The sequence below is a fragment of the Schistocerca nitens genome, chromosome 3, assembly GCF_023898315.1.
Source record: "Schistocerca nitens isolate TAMUIC-IGC-003100 chromosome 3, iqSchNite1.1, whole genome shotgun sequence".
Lineage (NCBI taxonomy): Eukaryota > Metazoa > Arthropoda > Insecta > Orthoptera > Acrididae > Schistocerca > Schistocerca nitens.
The window spans coordinates 987,743,699-987,757,433 of record NC_064616.1 but is presented as its reverse complement, the minus strand read 5'-3'; the positions used below and the strand labels follow the sequence as shown (position 1 = coordinate 987,757,433).

Sequence of the window (13,735 nt, the reverse complement as noted above, 5' to 3'; positions counted from 1 at the left end):
TTTACAAGTGCCTATTCTCTATGTAACGTATTTATATATTCACTACATTTACTGTAATGATCTTACGTAATAAACTTCGAAGTTCTCTCAAGCTGAATTTATATCCTAACTGAAGACATGTTCAGCTAGATTGATCTCTGAATTATGAGAGTACTTTATATTTGATGTTCCTATCAAACATAGAACAGTTATTATTTGACCTTATGTTCTTCCTTGTACTAGAGGATATTTTTGAAATAGACATTTGAGGAGGAAGCAGTACCAACAACTTATCTACCATCTTTCTATTACTGCTAAATTGTGTAGGGAAATAAAGAAGAAAGTAAACCAGTTACTCTAGTAAACTGATTATATTGAATATCACATGGGATTGGAATAGCTGAACAGTGTCCTCGATCAGGGCTATGACTATTCTGTTTTCATTATTCCCAAAATGAGGAATATCACTCCTGTCTCTTATGTAGTGGTATTGGCCATGCAAACTTAACTTTTCTACAAAACATTCTAATCCATCATTTTGAGGTCCCAATGTACAACCACTTGCCTTATTGTTAATATCCATTTAAAATACTGACATGCAAGGCCTGTCCCATGCATCCATGGAGCACATCCTGTTCCAGATCTGTCAACAGTGCAGCCAGAGGCAGGGTCACCTCTGACAACAATCACATCATATGCAATACCTCTTCAACAGCTGCATGGCTTTTAACATGTGCACAAGTATTCATGAACAGTTCACCCATATGAATGACAATCACCAAACTTCCAGGTGGTTATAATTAAAGTGTTACCCATGGAAGTTCAGTGTGAGCTGTAATTATCATATAGCAGTAGAACTAAATGTGCTAATTGATTAATATGGAACCGATTTACACTGGAAAATTATTAGTTCCAATTTTGACCATCAAGTCCAGATCGTACACTGTACTTTGGTTGTATGATGGTATGACATCCACACTGTCATTTGACAAGCCGTAATGTGAGTGAGCAATGTGGCTATTGAAATGAGAGACTGTGCATTGTTAGTGAAACTGTTTTATGTAAATGGCAGCAATTACAGCGCTGCCTTTAGACAGTATTGCTGACCCACAGCTCTGAGGAGATGCTTGATATCATTAAATGGCTTAAAGAAGATGATAATGGAATTTGAAAACACGGGTGAGCTTTTCAAGGCACCAGGAAGAGGAAGGCATCCTATCCTGGTGGAAGTTATTGATGAGGTTGCTGTTGCTGTAACTGACCATGCAGCATGTGCCCCAGGTAGTGCTAGTGCTCAGGCAGTGTTATGTCCATCCCATGTTCAACAGAACAGAAAGTTGTATGGTCGATTTTACACTGGTACCTGTACAAGACTCATATGCTGAGCAACTGAAACCTTGTGATCTACAGTAACATTATGAATTTGTTCTTCAGTTTCTAGCATACATCAAAATTGATGACAAGTGGCCAGGCAATATTCTATGGAGTGGTGAGGCACATTTTACTCTACAGGGTGCAGTAAATAAACAGACATGCGAGCTTTGAGATTCTGTTAAATCGATGTTGTGCACAAAGAGCCATTTCACTCACTGTATGTGTCTTTGTGGTGTGGATTCATAAACACCTTTATTCTCTGTCCATTCTTCTTTGAACAGAATACATTCAGAAGACCTGTCAGGTGTAGCGTGATGTCTGAAAGTTATTGAGATCTCCTTGTACAGCATGCTGTTTGGAAGAGCTCACCAGCATGGAAATCACTGTTTCTATGCAAGATGAGGCAACACCCCATTTCCCTCCACCACTGAAAGAGCTGATTAATGCAACATTCCTTGAACATGCTATCTCCAGAGGTTTTCCAAATGCATGGCCTGCAAGATCATCTGATCTGAATCTATGTGACTTTTGGCTCTCGGGTTATCTAAAAGGAGGCATTGTCAGTGTCAGTGGCTGCTTTACAGTTGCTAGAATCTTGATTTATACCTAAGCTTCTCTGAATTGTGCAAATGGCAATTTCCCTTCAAATATATTTTCTGTTTCCACAGCCTTCCTGGTCTCATCAACAATAAGACCTAATCATACACTGGTGTTCATCTCTGGTCCTGTCTCATTTTTTGTGACTCCCTCTCTACCCCATCAGACACTGACTTCTCACTTCTGTTCTCTGGATCCTTCACTTTAGGTTATTTTATGATTTAACAGTTTTTTCTTTTTTATTTATTTATTGAAAGCTATAAATCTTGTGTTTCCACAAAGATAGATGGCTGATGGCAATAAAATTTTAAATACTGGATAAAAATGATTTTGTACAGATACAGTATTTGCAACAACAAAAAAATGCATATGACATGAAAAAATACCATTTACCTTAAGCAGCAAGTAAGTGAAAACAGAAGATAGACAACAAAATTCTGCATACTCACTGTGCCAAAACAACAGCTGCTATGCAATATAGAAATGAGAAAACTTACATCAGCTGTGCCAATATACAAAAATATAAAAAAAACAATTTTAAAAATATCAATGATACATGCTAATACATTCATAGAATATGACAGAAATAAATACATTTATGTTATTTCTTTATTTGGCCAGTGCATCTAACAGTGTAACAGCTGTTCGAGATATAGGGCTATTAGAACATTACACTTCAAGCAAATTTAAAACATAAAAACAAACTATATGCACTGTTGAACCCTCTATACATAATACATATAAGGAACAGTTTTTTTAAACTTAAAATCATTTGAGGGAGGGATGGAGGACATAGTTAATGTAAGTTTGCCTTCAAGTGTTCATTACCAGTAAAAAGATGTACTGCATTAGCAATTCCTTTATTTTTGTCCGCAAAGTATTGTTTTTATATCTAATCAATCTACACCATTCTCTTAGTGGCCTTTCTGAACCTCCTTTATAATCCTGTGTCCTTATACTTGTGTGTAACACAAATCGACACTGTAGTGAACTGTCTCTGATGCCACACATCTGTCCTGTTCTCCTCCAATCCAAATCCCCCTCCCCTTTTTCCATTTCAGTTTCCTTCTCTTCATCTCTTCTTCATTCTTCCACCAAAGACAACCAGTCATCCCATTCAAGCAGCAGAACCTGGACAGTGTTGCTGTGGGTATATGTGTGCTCAAAGAAGAATACAAGTTTTTAATCTGAACTACTTTGTTGAAGCTTTGATCACACACTTATTCACTGCTTAAGTCCTCCACTGTATTTTGAGTGGATGTCATTAATCATTCCATTGTTTGTATTGCATGTAGGATTTTGCAGTGTAATGTTTCAAGTAGTAACACTGCAGGTGACAATAATTAAAAAAACATTAAAATGATGCTGTGTTAGTGATCTTACAAATTTTAATTTAAGTATTTATTTTGTTTTGACAGCTTCAGAATGTACCAAAAGAAGTGGTGGAACTTGACCTTGCAATCTGCCTGTTGGATGATAATTTTCTAGTGACCCTTCCAACTGCTTTAAAAGAGATGGATGGTTTAAGGTATGTTATTGATATTTAGATTGCTGCAACTTTGATTTAATGAGACTAGTAATTATAATTTTTTCCAAAAAAGTGATAACCACTGTTCAAAATAGTGTGACTCTGTGGTGCACTTATTTTACTATTTCTTTCCACACCTTCTCTCTGCTACTCTATGTTTATAACAGAATGAGTACAAGCTAATGCTCTGCTGCGTAAAACATTTTCATTGACATCTCACTATGTAAGACATTCTGCACAAGAAAGTTTTGGGGATGTGTTATGTAGCTCACAGTTTTAGTCATTTATTTGTGGTGTCTTCAATTTGTGGTGCCTCACTTCTGATATATCATTGCTATGCAGGGAAAACACGTAAGCATATGTTTCTGATGAGATCCAGCAAATTTGTGCCCAATGGTCCATGTAGTGCTGCCTTTAAAGTGACAGTGCATGTTATTTTAGTCTTCCAAATCATTCATGTGTCATCTGAAAAAATAAAGTAGGTTATCTTCAGGATGTATGATGCCTGCTAGAGTCCCAAGAATTGGAAAATCCTTTCATAACTAGTGTATATTAGAAGAAATCACTTCCTCAGATTTCATGAATGATGTTACCACGTCATATTATCAGATGTTGGGTTTTTTGATACTAAGCAGGCTTCATAATGTGATAGTGACAGCTAATATTAAATATATTGCTCCAGCCATTGTGATATTTTTCCCTGTATATTTTAGAAGTTGGTATCTGATATGCCCATGGGGATTCACATACTCATGATAGTTAAAATCATAGTTTCCTAAGAACCTCGTATTCCACAATCATTAAACTTACAGCCATTGAGTGACAACTGCTGACCACCTGTGGATTATATCAGTCATTCTTTATTATTTATATCTAAAAAGAAAGATGATGAGACTTACCAAACAAAAGCGCTGGCAGGTCGATAGACACACAAACAAACACAAATATACACACAAAATTCAAGCTTTCGCAACAACCTGTTGCCTCATCAGGAAAGAGGGAAGGAGAGGGAAAGACGAAAGGATGTGGGTTTTAAGGGGGAGGGTAAGGAGTCATTCCAATCCCGGGAGCGGAAAGACTTACCTTAGGGGGAAAAAAGGACAGGCATACACTCGCACACACACACATATCCATCCACACATACAGACACAAGCAGACATATTTAAAGACAAAGAGTTCGGGCAGAGATGTCAGTCGAGGTGGAAGAGTAGAGGCAAAGAAGTTGTTGAGAGACAGGTGAGGTATGAGTGGCGGCAACTGGAAATTAGCGGAGATTGAGGCCTGGCGGATAACGAGAAGAGAGGATATACTGAAGGGCAAGTTCCCATCTCCGGAGTTCGGATAGGTTGGTGTTGGTAGGAAGTATCCAGATAACCCGGACGGTGTAACACTGTGCCAAGATGTGCTGGCTGTGCACCAAGGCATGTTTAGCCACAGGGTGATCCTCGTTACCAACAAACACTGTCTGCCTGTGTCCATTCATGCGAATGGACAGTTTGTTGCTGGTCATTCCCACATAGAATGCATCACAGTGTAGGCAGGTCAGTTGGTAAATCACGTGGGTGCTTTCACACGTGGCTCCGCCTTTGATCGTGTACACCTTCCGGGTTACAGGACTGGAGTAGGTGGTGGTGGGAGGGTGCATGGGACAGGTTTTGCACCGGGGGCGGTTACAAGGATAGGAGCCAGAGGGTAGGGAAGGTGGTTTGGGGATTTCATAGGGATGAACTAACAAGTTACGAGGTTAGGTGGACGGCGGAAAGACACTCTTGGCGGAGTGGGGAGGATTTCATGAAGGATGGATCTCATTTCAGGGCAGGATTTGAGGAAGTCGTATCCCTGCTGGAGAGCCACATTCAGAGTCTGGTCCAGTCCCGGAAAGTATCCTGTCACAAGTGGGGCACTTTTGTGGTTCTTCTGTGGGGGATTCTGGGTTTGAGGGGATGAGGAAGTGGCTCTGGTTATTTGCTTCTGTACCAGGCCGGGAGGGTAGTTGCGGGATGCGAAAGCTGTTGTCAGGTTGTTGGTGTAATGTTTCAGGGATTCCGGACTGGAGCAGATTCGTTTGCCACGAAGACCTAGGCTGTAGGGAAGGGACCGTTTGATGTGGAATGGGTGGCAGCTGTCATAATGGAGGTACTGTTGCTTGTTGGTGGGTTTGATGTGGACGGACGTGTGAAGTTGGCCATTGGACAGGTGGAGGTCAACGTCAAGGAAAGTGGCATGGGATTTGGAGTAGGACCAGGTGAATCTGATGGAACCAAAGGAGTTGAGGTTGGAGAGGAAATTCTGGAGTTCTTCTTCACTGTGAGTCCAGATCATGAAGATGTCATCAATAAATCTGTACCAAACTTTGGGTTGGCAGACCTGGGTAACCAAGAAGGCTTCCTCTAAGCGACCCATGAATAGGTTGGCGTACGAGGGGGCCATCCTGGTACCCATGGCTGTTCCCTTTAATTGTTGGTATGTCTGGCCTTCAAAAGTGAAGAAGTTGTGGGTCAGGATGAAGCTGGCTAAGGTAATGAGGAAAGAGGTTTTAGGTAGGGTGGCAGGTGATCGGCGTGAAAGGAAATGCTCCATCGCAGCGAGGCCCTGGACGTGCGGAATATTTGTGTATAAGGAAGTGGCATCAATGGTTACAAGGATGGTTTCCGGGGGTAACAGATTGGGTAAGGATTCCAGGCGTTCAAGGAAGTGGTTGGTGTCTTTGATGAAGGATGGGAGACTGCATGTAATGGGTTGAAGGTGTTGATCTACGTAGATCAACACCTTCAACCCATTACATGCAGTCTCCCATCCTTCATCAAAGACACCAACCACTTCCTTGAACGCCTGGAATCCTTACCCAATCTGTTACCCCCGGAAACCATCCTTGTAACCATTGATGCCACTTCCTTATACACAAATATTCCGCACGTCCAGGGCCTCGCTGCGATGGAGCATTTCCTTTCACGCCGATCACCTGCCACCCTACCTAAAACCTCTTTCCTCATTACCTTAGCCAGCTTCATCCTGACCCACAACTTCTTCACTTTTGAAGGCCAGACATACCAACAATTAAAGGGAACAGCCATGGGTACCAGGATGGCCCCCTCGTACGCCAACCTATTCATGGGTCGCTTAGAGGAAGCCTTCTTGGTTACCCAGGTCTGCCAACCCAAAGTTTGGTACAGATTTATTGATGACATCTTCATGATCTGGACTCACAGTGAAGAAGAACTCCAGAATTTCCTCTCCAACCTCAACTCCTTTGGTTCCATCAGATTCACCTGGTCCTACTCCAAATCCCATGCCACTTTCCTTGACGTTGACCTCCACCTGTCCAATGGCCAACTTCACACGTCCGTCCACATCAAACCCACCAACAAGCAACAGTACCTCCATTATGACAGCTGCCACCCATTCCACATCAAACGGTCCCTTCCCTACAGCCTAGGTCTTCGTGGCAAACGAATCTGCTCCAGTCCGGAATCCCTGAAACATTACACCAACAACCTGACAACAGCTTTCGCATCCCGCAACTACCCTCCCGGCCTGGTACAGAAGCAAATAACCAGAGCCACTTCCTCATCCCCTCAAACCCAGAATCCCCCACAGAAGAACCACAAAAGTGCCCCACTTGTGACAGGATACTTTCCGGGACTGGACCAGACTCTGAATGTGGCTCTCCAGCAGGGATACGACTTCCTCAAATCCTGCCCTGAAATGAGATCCATCCTTCATGAAATCCTCCCCACTCCGCCAAGAGTGTCTTTCCGCCGTCCACCTAACCTCGTAACCTGTTAGTTCATCCCTATGAAATCCCCAAACCACCTTCCCTACTCTCTGGCTCCTATCCTTGTAACCGCCCCCGGTGCAAAACCTGTCCCATGCACCCTCCCACCACCACCTACTCCAGTCCTGTAACCCGGAAGGTGTACACGATCAAAGGCGGAGCCACGTGTGAAAGCACCCACGTGATTTACCAACTGACCTGCCTACACTGTGATGCATTCTATGTGGGAATGACCAGCAACAAACTGTCCATTCGCATGAATGGACACAGGCAGACAGTGTTTGTTGGTAACGAGGATCACCCTGTGGCTAAACATGCCTTGGTGCACAGCCAGCACATCTTGGCACAGTGTTACACCGTCCGGGTTATCTGGATACTTCCTACCAACACCAACCTATCCGAACTCCGGAGATGGGAACTTGCCCTTCAGTATATCCTCTCTTCTCGTTATCCGCCAGGCCTCAATCTCCGCTAATTTCCAGTTGCCGCCACTCATACCTCACCTGTCTCTCAACAACTTCTTTGCCTCTACTCTTCCACCTCGACTGACATCTCTGCCCGAACTCTTTGTCTTTAAATATGTCTGCTTGTGTCTGTATGTGTGGATGGATATGTGTGTGTGTGCGAGTGTATGCCTGTCCTTTTTTCCCCCTAAGGTAAGTCTTTCCGCTCCCGGGATTGGAATGACTCCTTACCCTCCCCCTTAAAACCCACATCCTTTCGTCTTTCCCTCTCCTTCCCTCTTTCCTGATGAGGCAACAGGTTGTTGCGAAAGCTTGAATTTTGTGTGTATATTTGTGTTTGTTTGTGTGTCTATCGACCTGCCAGCGCTTTTGTTTGGTAAGTCTCATCATCTTTCTTTTTAGATATATTTTTTCCACGTGGAATGTTTCCCTCTGTAATATTCTTTATTATTTTATTGATTAGATATACCAAAGGTAATACATTCTCAAAGTAACCAATGTATTCAAAAGTGTATCACCACAGGTAAATTCGATTATTATTACAGACAAGATTTATATTTTTAATTTGAATTTCACTTTATATGACTTTGGATCATAATAATGCTTAATATTCTGCTAGGTGCCTGACAAATATTTTTGTGTCTGTGCTATCATATAGTATTTGATTTAATTTAAACTCTTACCTGCATCTGACTGCTATGAATTACTAATATCACTTGATCAAATTTTGCGAAAAAGCTTTGCCAGATTCAAAAAAATAGTTTTATACTGAAACTGCACAAATGGTAAAAATAACTTTCTCATATGACCCTAGCTATTTAGTGATGGTAAAGACATTTTTTCATGAGTTAGTTTCTTCTTCTGTTGTTAGATTATTGCTATTCAATTATTAATTATTATTATTATTATTGTTATCTCTCTAACTACATGTAAAATGAACACACAATTATACTGGACCAATTAAAGCATAGTACACTGATTGGTGTGGTGTTGAGTCATAGAAAAAATCTTAAAATCCCACTAAGGATCTAAGGTTTTCCAATCTACACTTCCTATTCAATAGGAACAAAACAAAAATTGGGACAAATCGTACATGGCTCCACCACGTTTTTGATTACCAATCACTGTCCTACTCTCTCACTATTACTTTCCAAAATATTTTAGAAATTAGACTTAAACACCAATATCAACTTCAGAGATTCAGAATATGGTCTATCACATACATTACCACATTGTAACATACTAGTAGAGCTCCTCATTTACCACTATGACTGATGTGCTGACCCAGGCAAAATTCTAATGAACAGTCACACGAAAGTCCTAAAACAGCCAAAGTTACAATGCTTTGGTTCTGTATTACAGCTGTTACAATGATGACCTTCAATTTTAGCAGCTAGCTCAAATTCATTTTTTGCAGCTAGCACATAATTGTGTCAACATCGGGCAACGTTCCTGGTACAGATTTTTGCTGCTCTCGCAAGATGACTGTTCTGTCCCCTCTGTTCTCTTTCACAATAAACATACAACATAACATGTAACAGCTATGCCCATTCATTTGAAAAAAAAATCTAATTTTCATAAATTTTCAAATAAAAATATCTTTAATGAGCATCTTGACATTTTAATGCATGGAAATGAACATTTTATTATATCTTTGTATCCTCTCCTAAGATAACCTGGACTACAACTGTTGTAACTAGTCCTCGATATTCCTGATACTGGCACTGGGGCAGAGTTGACATTCGAGCTGGTCCTACACGTGTTGTTTCGGAGACAGATTTGAGGGCCTTGCTGACCATGGGAGTATCTCAATATCACACAGACGATTCATACAGAAATGTTCCACATGTGGATGAGCATTGTCCTGTTGAAAATAGTGGCATATCTCGATCACCAAATTGAAGACCATGGAAAAGGGGGAGGGGGGAACAGTTGTGACAGTACTGTCAACATGTGTGCACGTGTTTTGGAACCGTCATCTGCAATGGTAAAAAATGTCATGGTAACTACAAACTTTGCTCAGCAGTCACCTCTCATAATGAACAGAACAAATTGTAGAAAACTGAGTCTCTTAATGACCAAAATCTTGGACAGTGAGTCTGCATTGTGATTTTTACTGTTTTTAATAACCATATCAAAAACTGCCTTCTGATCTAGATCAGCTTTGCCACAAATGGACAATGTGTCGCACACTCTGCTTTGTATGATAGGAGCTCTGACAAATCCAAATTCAAATGTACTAGTCATGATGCACCTTGTGCCTCCATTGTTGCTTTTGGTACTAATACTGCAGCCTCCACAATGATGTTGCAACTTATTAACTACAATTCTGATTTGTTGTCATTAACTAATACACATGTTTTTGGACATTAGCAGTAACATTGACAAAAATGATTTTAGAAGAAAATCTAGTGCAAGCCATCAGCACTTTTTTCTGTGATAATACCACACTGCTAGACGTCACAGGCCAGGGTTAAAAGGTTTATCTGGTGTAAAGAAAGCCAGGCAGAGATACAGAGACAAGCACTGTGAGGGAATGGGTAAACAACTAGAATTCTCTCAGATACAGATTTATTAGCACTCCGCTTCTACACAGAACCAAGTCCGTAGGCTAACTGCCGTTAGCGGCCAACATCTTCCCAAAGCCCTCTCCTCAAAGATAGCACACTTACACACTGAACAAATATCGATATTTATGGTGCTCTATACCACATAGCCCCCCCCCCCCTCCCCACACAGTATGGAGTACGTCCCTATGAATGGGGGGGGGGGGGGGGGTGAGAAGTTACGAAGGTAACCGACAGTTCTTCCGCGTCAGGCGGCGGAAGCGGTCGACGGCTAAGTCAGCAAGCAATATGCCGGTGGTTGAAGACGACGTCCCGTCCTAGAGTGGAGGTATAGCACTTCGTCAGCAGGCGGGCGGAGAATCACCTTGCCAAAAGGCCTAACAAAGGCATGTAGATTGCCACACGCAGCACTTGTGCTCAATTTAAAGCGGCGCTCATCGACGAGAAGACAGATGCACCGCCACAGCTGGGAAGGAGACCTGTTGCCGAGAAGCTCTTTGTAGATGAGCTGTCGCACATTTTTTCTCCTGGTTTTCGAGACGAGCTCCAGTATCATCTATTTCGCCGCAGCATGCTTCCCTGCTAGGGGGGGGTGCTTTGACCAGATCGTAAATTAAATCAACGCGGTCGTGAAGATGGTTCATGAGGCAGGAAAAGCGTGTGTCGTCGTCCAAAGCCAGACATTGAAGGTTTGCTCAACTAGGTTAAACCAGAACTCCAGGTGAGTGGATTTAAAGTCAGTAGTTTCGGCAGATTCGGCACTGCAGTCACTGCGGAGGTGCGCCTATTTCTTCGGATGGAAGTAGAGCATGCAGAAGATAGTGAGTCCGAATTATTGGCGTCCTGTAATGCGGGTATCAAAAAATTCACTTGACGCTGGGGGGGAGGGGGGGGCTGAGAAGCAACGGACGCTCGAACGGTGTGAGGATCGTAGTCAAAATGTGCATTCTCAATTGACGTGGTAGCTCGGAGAGAAGCCACAAGTGCTTAAGTATGCCTGTGAATGTCCATTATGGACACAGTATTCACTCGACCATGAGTGGTGGGGCTGGTTGTAGATGTCGGAGTAATTACTGTCCAGCACAGAATTGTTGACCTGATTAGAAGCAACACAAGGATCCCACACACGTCCACTAGGATGCACAATCGGTGTAATATTTGCTGTTTGGCGAGCATTGAGGATACACACGTGGTGGGAACTGATTCGAGTTTGAATTTACTACTGGATTTTCCAAAGTAGCAAAACTTCGCTCGGCGCCACGAACTGTATTGAATTGTGCGTTTGACACAGGAGTAGGAATGTTCCGAACAACACTCTGTGGAGAACACGTGGAAAGGTCTAGGCTAACAAAGCCAGAGTCCACAACCGTTGGCGGTTGGAAGAAACTGGCGGCACTCGATGAATTCCACTGCATGTTTGGGCTGAAGGATTCCGAAGAGCCTTGCAGCATGTCCACTATGACGGCAGGAGTGCTGGAGAGATGTTGCTGAAATCCGGGCGGCGGTGAGTGCTGAAAGGCCATTGTCTGAAACTGAACAACGGCCCTCGTGATCGCGAAGAAACCCAACGTGGTAGGCGCATAAATAACCTTCGGGCGGTAACTCGGATGCATATTACACAAAAAATGGGGTCATCAGTGAGGGTATAGGATATAGTTGTAGGTTAACAACTAGAATTCTCTCAGACACAGATTTATTAGCACTTCCCTTCTACACAGAACCAAGTCCGGAGGCTAACTGCCATTAGCGGCCAACATCTTTCCAAAGCCCTCTCCTCAAAGATAGCACACTTATACACTGAACAAATATCGATATTTATGGCGCTCTACGCCACAACTGCTTGAGAGACTGAAAATCCCATTGACAATCTGCAACCCAGACAAACTTAACACCTTCCTGTTGAAGCCGGTTAAGAGGTTGGCAGATGTGCACACCTCATGGAGTGAACTGGGAATAATACAAAATCTTACCCAAAAAGATGGGAACTCCTTCAGGTTCTGGTTTGGTGGCAGGTTCATGATGACTTTGATGTGGTCATCCATAGGAATGACACCATCTTTACTAAGCACATGACTCAAAAAGAGCACATTTAGGAAGAAAATCAGCACTTTTCCAGTTTGCAACAAATTCCATTCTCCAGGAGGCATTGGAAAATTGATTGCAGGTTTTGTGGGTGTTCTTCCCAAGTAGGGCATGTTACCCAGGTATCATCAGTCAAGGTAACTAACGCAACAGGGAATGTCCTAAATCAGTTGTTCCAAATTGTGTTGATTAAGTCCAGGTGCAGATGAGATTCCAAAAGGCAAGCAAATAAACTGGAAAAGCCAGTTGGCTATGTAGAGGACCAGGAAAGTCCAAGAAAATGTGTCCAATGGCAACTGCAGGTAGGCATCTTACAAGCTGATGCAGGGAAAATATTGGTGACAACTTTGCCAATAATTCTGCCTGCCACAGAATGAGATACAAATCAGTGACACATTGTGCATTGATCATCAGTTTAAAATCACAGCAAAGATGCAAAGTGCTTTTGCGAATATGAATCACCACCTAAGGGGTGGCCCACTGACCCAACAAAATAGGAGAAATGACACCTTGATCCTGTCAACCCTGCCTTTATCTTGTCATACATGGAAAAGGAAGTGAGAAGGAATGACAGGATTTATGTACCACTGACAGCTTAAGAGAAATTTGTACCTCAAAACTTTCTGCCGGCCCAAGGTATTTTCAAACAGCTGGCTGTATGATTACAGTAAGGAGTTCAGATCTTGAAAAGGCACAGATTGAGATACTATATTTACTTTTTCAGTGATCTGGAACCCAAAAATAGAAAAAGTGTCTAATCCAAAGACAACTAACAATGTAAGTTACCATTCCAGATTCTCAGAAATGGAGAAGAGCCCTCACAAAGGAATGCGCTGTTTACTATAAGGCACAACCTGATAAAGAGGCTATTGCGACTCCAGGCACACCAAGAGCTTCTATGTATCTAATTTAATGAGGTTAACCATCATTCCTGTGTTTGCCTGAAATTTGACCAGTTACCTGTCCACTACCAATGTCAGCAAAATATGTAGGGGTGACCTGTGCGGGGTGCCGGAGGCAGCCCCAGAGTGCAGTGAAAACACTGGGGCATCCAGTGCCTCTCATGGCCCACTTACAGTCAGAAACAGATACCAAATGGCTTATCTGATGGATGACCATACACATTCAAGCAGTCTTGGTGAACACGCAACAAATGACAATTGGGGCAGGCTAGCTGGCTCACGCAACAAGCAGATGGAGAATGGCACTGATGACACAAGAAATGCCGCATGTGGAATTATGATGGTGTGAGCAGCCTAGACCTGCTGAGCCCACAAGGACAAGGATCGGCAGTGCAGCAATGCCAGTGCACCTGAATCACCAATGGCAGCAACACGTGCTGACTTGGTCAGAGGTGAGGCCACCTGGG

At 42.6% G+C, this 13,735-nt stretch overlaps 1 protein-coding gene across 1 annotated transcript in view; it reads left to right on the top strand.

Annotated features, from left to right (window-relative positions):
- Nucleotides 1–13,735, top strand: part of LOC126248007 (uncharacterized) — a 109,590-nt gene that overhangs the window by 27,076 nt on the left and 68,779 nt on the right. Inside the window, exon 2 of the mRNA XM_049948589.1 lies at nucleotides 3,369–3,478. Within this exon, the coding sequence (XP_049804546.1) occupies nucleotides 3,465–3,478 (14 nt within the window). The 5' untranslated portion in view covers nucleotides 3,369–3,464. The remainder of the gene's footprint in view (nucleotides 1–3,368; nucleotides 3,479–13,735) is intronic.